This window comes from Cinclus cinclus, chromosome 3, assembly GCF_963662255.1.
Source record: "Cinclus cinclus chromosome 3, bCinCin1.1, whole genome shotgun sequence".
NCBI classification, from domain to species: domain Eukaryota; kingdom Metazoa; phylum Chordata; class Aves; order Passeriformes; family Cinclidae; genus Cinclus; species Cinclus cinclus.
The window spans coordinates 112,085,604-112,089,899 of record NC_085048.1 but is presented as its reverse complement, the minus strand read 5'-3'; the positions used below and the strand labels follow the sequence as shown (position 1 = coordinate 112,089,899).

The 4,296-nt window shown below is 60.1% G+C and overlaps 1 protein-coding gene across 1 annotated transcript; it reads right to left on the bottom strand.

The window, feature by feature from the left end:
- Positions 1-346: 346 nt before the first annotated feature.
- Positions 347-1,891, bottom strand: LOC134042336 (serine/threonine-protein kinase pim-1-like; the record flags this gene model as incomplete). Its single annotated transcript, XM_062489532.1, has 5 exons — positions 347-411; positions 686-862; positions 1,051-1,420; positions 1,649-1,699; positions 1,787-1,891. Coding segments are annotated over 5 exons (768 nt in total), but the record flags the coding sequence as incomplete, so codon positions are not given.
- Positions 1,892-4,296: the final 2,405 nt, after the last annotated feature.

The following is a 4,296-nucleotide window of genomic DNA, read 5'->3' as shown; positions in this document are numbered from 1 at the left end:
TGCCTTGGCTCGCGGGGACATCACGAGGCCATTGAGCTGCAGGGGGATGTTTCCCCTTTTCCACTCTGTGGCAACTTCACTGCACTGTGCCACAATTTCTCCAATAGGATGGGGAGCCCTGAGCCGCTCCCTCCACAAATCGCCGGGGACCTGAGGAAGCACCTCCTTGGCTGTGCTCTCTGCTCCATGCCAGGGCCACTGGGAAATGCTCTGGGGAATTCTTTGAGAGCCACGAGACACGAGCAGCTGCTGCTTGCGGGCATCCTGGATTCTACTGTGCAGAGGGATGGATCTCTGCTGTCTCCTGGGCCAGGTGGGGCTTCTGCACCCAAGAATGTTCTAAAAGGTCATCCAAGGATGGCCTGTCTGCAGGGTCCATGGATAAGCACCACCTGATCAGGTGCTGGCACTCTGCAGAGAGAAACCAGAAACTGCTGGTCAGCTCCTGTCCATGCTCTCCCAGATTTCACAGTGCCCACAGCACACTAAGAGTGCTCAGAGCTGTTCGCACAGCTTCCCATCCATCCTCTCTTCTGGAAGAGAGCAGCAGAGGTACACGTGCCACCTCGTCCAGCTCAGCCCAGGAGATGAACCTCCTCCCCAGCTGCAACAGCAGGACACTTATGTGCCACCTGCCCTCTCCCAAAGCCGTTCTTGCTCCCGCGCCTTGAAGGCCCATCCCCACCTTGAGACACCCGGGGCGGGAAGAAGAGCTGTCCCCGGACGATGTCCTCTCTGCTTTTGAAAGGAAGGTGCCTGCACACCAGCTGATAGAGCAGGATGCCCAGGGACCAGATGGTGGCTGGCTGGCCATGGTAGCGGCCAAAGAGGATCCACTCCGGTGGGTAGTACTCCCGCGTTCCTATGGCACACGGGCACAGCTCATCAGGCCAATGTTGATTGCTCCCTCCCAGCCACCTCCTGCCAAAATGCAACTTGGCTGCAGCCGGCTGAAGCAGCATTCCCCCTCCCTCCCTCCCTGTGTGTTTCACCCGTGGAAGCAAAGGGGAGAAGCTCCACTGCCCGGCTGGGCCCCGGCTTTGGGCTCACCGGCCATCTGGGTGTAGAAGCCGTCCTGCAGGATCGTGCCGCAGCCGAAGTCGATGAGCTTCGCCTCGCCGGTGGCCAGGTCAACGAGCACGTTCTCGGCCTTGATGTCGCGGTGCAGGACGCCGCGGCTGGTGCAGTGCCGCACGGCCCCCAGCACCTGCCGGAACAGCGCCCGCGCCACGGGCTCTGGCAGGAACCCCCCCGCGTGCAGCAGGTGCCAGAGGTCCTGACAGCGCTCCGGACGCTCCATGACCAGCGCGAAGCCGTTGGGCAGCTCGAACCAGTCCAGGAGCCGCACGATGCCGCGGAAGCCGGGCCACGACGCCATCCAGAGCAGCACCAGCTCCAGGGGCACAAGGGCGCCGTCGTGCTGCGGGGGAGCCGCCATGCCGTCAGCGGCGCCGATGCTGCGCTCGCCTTCGCCACCCCCTGCCCGGCGCCACCGCAGCTCCCATTGCCCATGGCCCGGGACGCTGCGCGGCCCCCGCTCGCTCCACGCTCGCTCCCATCGCAGCGTCCCGGCTCCCACCCGGCCGGGCCTGGCCTTACCCCGCCCGCCACGCCCCGCCGCCTGCTCCCGCTGGCCCCGCTCACTCACCAGCCGCGCCCACTCCAAGACGCGGTCCCGGGACACTCGCTTGATGGCCACCTGCAAGCCAAGGCGAGCGGAGGGCTCAGCTCGCCGCCCGCCGCTCGCCGCCCCACCTCCCCGCTCCGAGCCGGCCCCGTCTCTTACCGGAACGCCGTCGGCGAGCCGGGTCCCGGCGTAAACGCTGCCGAAGCCGCCGCTCCCCAGCAGCGGGCCCTCCCGGTACAGCTGCTCCAGGGGAGGCTTCTCCGCCCGTGCGGACGGCACCGCGCTCTCGGCATTCTGCCCGGGGCACCCGCCCGCCCCGGCCGCCGCTGCTTCCCGAGCCGCCCCGGGCTCCGGCGCCTCGGGGCCGGCGGCCGAACTGCCGGGCGGCGAGGCTCGCTCGGGGGAATGCGCCGGCGGCGGGGCGGGAGCCGGGCGGCTGCGGGCCAGCTGTGGGCGGAACCGCGGGAGGGGCCTCGGTCGGGGCCGGGCCAGCGCCGGGGCCCGCGCCAGGCGGAGCCAAGAGACGGTGCTGCTCCACCACCGCCACCAGTGCAGCGAGGAGCTCGTCCACAGGCTCTTCAAAAGGTGCCACAGGCGGTACGGACTGAGCCCCGCGGAGGCGGCACCGCGGCGTGCCCGACAGGGGCGGGCAGGGGGCCGGCTCGCCCACGGCCGCCTTGCGGGGCGCGGCATGAGCCGGGCTGGGAGAGGCGCAACAAAGACGGGACCGAACGGGATCACAGGGAGTCTGAGAGGGAGAAGGGCACGGAGGGCGAGCGGGAACTCGAGCGGAAAACCGATCGAGACAGGCGCTGCTGCTGCTGCTGCTGCTGCTGCTGCTGCTGCTGCTGCTGCTGCGGAGCCGCCGGAGCGCGCGGCCGTTCTGCCGTTGCCTCCGCGAACCCAACGGAGGAGCCGCCGCGCGCCCCGTGGAACACAGGAAACAAAGTAAGAATAAATGAAGCTAATTCCTATTAGAGAAATAGCCAAATAAAGCAGTGGAGGAGTAAAGAAGACTGTTGGCTGGTGGCTTTCTTGTTTGAGTGAGATGAAGCATTTTGTGGGGAAGAATTGCCTCTTCTGACAATTTTGCCAGTGTGGGCTGGAGCGGAGCTTTTAAATTTCAAGTAGCAAAGAGAAATCGTGTCAGTATTGTCATCCCTTTTCATTCTCTGCTGAGACACTTGCAGGCTGCCCAAAGACATCGTCTGCAATATGGAACTTGGACCCAAATGGATTGTTAAGTGTGTCTGGATGTCACCAAATCTATTGGAATGACAAAAACTCTCCAGCAATATTTTTAGTGTTAGAGAATCTAGGAACAATGATATTCTGACCACGATGTTGTTCTGGCCGGGATGTGAAACAGAAATAATTTAATCCACAGGTAGCCCTGGTGTGCACAGAAATTTTGTTTGTTTATTTCCTGTCAGTGTTAGTGGCAGAAGCATCCATTGCTCAGTTTGGGAAGGCTGACCCCTGACATGGACTCTCCTCAAGTGTGTCTCTGCCTCTGACACTAGAGAACACTGAGTGCCTGGAGAGCTCGTGTTGCCTGTGGAATGCTCCAGCTGACTGCCACCAGAAGCTGTGGACGTTCTTTTGGTATCTGATGCAGAAAAGGAGTTCTCCATAATACCATGCTACTTAAACCCACATTAGGATGCGGCTGTGTAGTGGCTCACCATGGAGCAGATTGCCTGCTTTGTCACTGCCAGCCCTGCTGATCCTGCAAGGGACCCTAGTGTATCCCATGCCTGTTTTGCCTGCAAGCAAAGCTTGCCTTGCCTTAGTAGTGTGGAGTAAATAGAGAAGTAATAAAATGGACAATTAAACAAGTTACTTTGGAGGAGATCCTCATGCTTTCACACATCAGCCCTGCACCTCATGCTCCGTATCCTAGTTTGAATGGACAGGTGTGTGCTAGGGAAAAAGCAGGACCTTCCCTTGAAATGGAGAAAGTAAAATCCTTCCCACTGAGTCAGTATAATTTTGAAATCAAGAGGTTCTCAGGGAAAGATAGGGGGACAGGAAGAACAGTTCTCTACTAAATATACAACAAGGCCAATCTAAACAACAATAACTATGAAATTAACAGGAACCCAGTCACAGTTCCTTTGGTTGTGTGCTCTTTTCCCCCCTGGTGCAGTTACCATTGCCATTGGCAGTGAGCTCTGGCAGGTTCCCAGTGGACAGGGCAGGTGTGTGGATCCCTGCACAGCTGCAGGAGAGCTGGGGGTGATGGCAGATGTGTCCCAGATAGGAAGGGTGGAGGAGAGACTCTGCTCACGAATCCTTGGAGCAGTGTTGGTCCTGGTGCTCCAACAGGATGCTTGGAGATAGCAAACTGAAGCAGGACAGCATCCTGGCAGGGGTGTGAGGTCCAACACCAGAAGAGGCAGCTCCTGGCACTGGGATGGCGCGGTGAGATTTTCCAGCTGCCTTCCTCCTTCCAGAGCCAAAAAGGGGTGAGTACCAGTAACTGCCCCCCCACCCTCCTTTACCTGCTTCGAATCTCGTGGCCTTGGCCTCCTTCCCCCCACTGGCCCCACCCTCCCAGAGAAACTCACAAAATCAGGGAAGCTCTCCCTTCCCCATCTCAAGGTCTCAAGGACCTGGCCATCCTTAGCATGTCAATGGGAAAAAATATAAAACTATAAAATATAAAA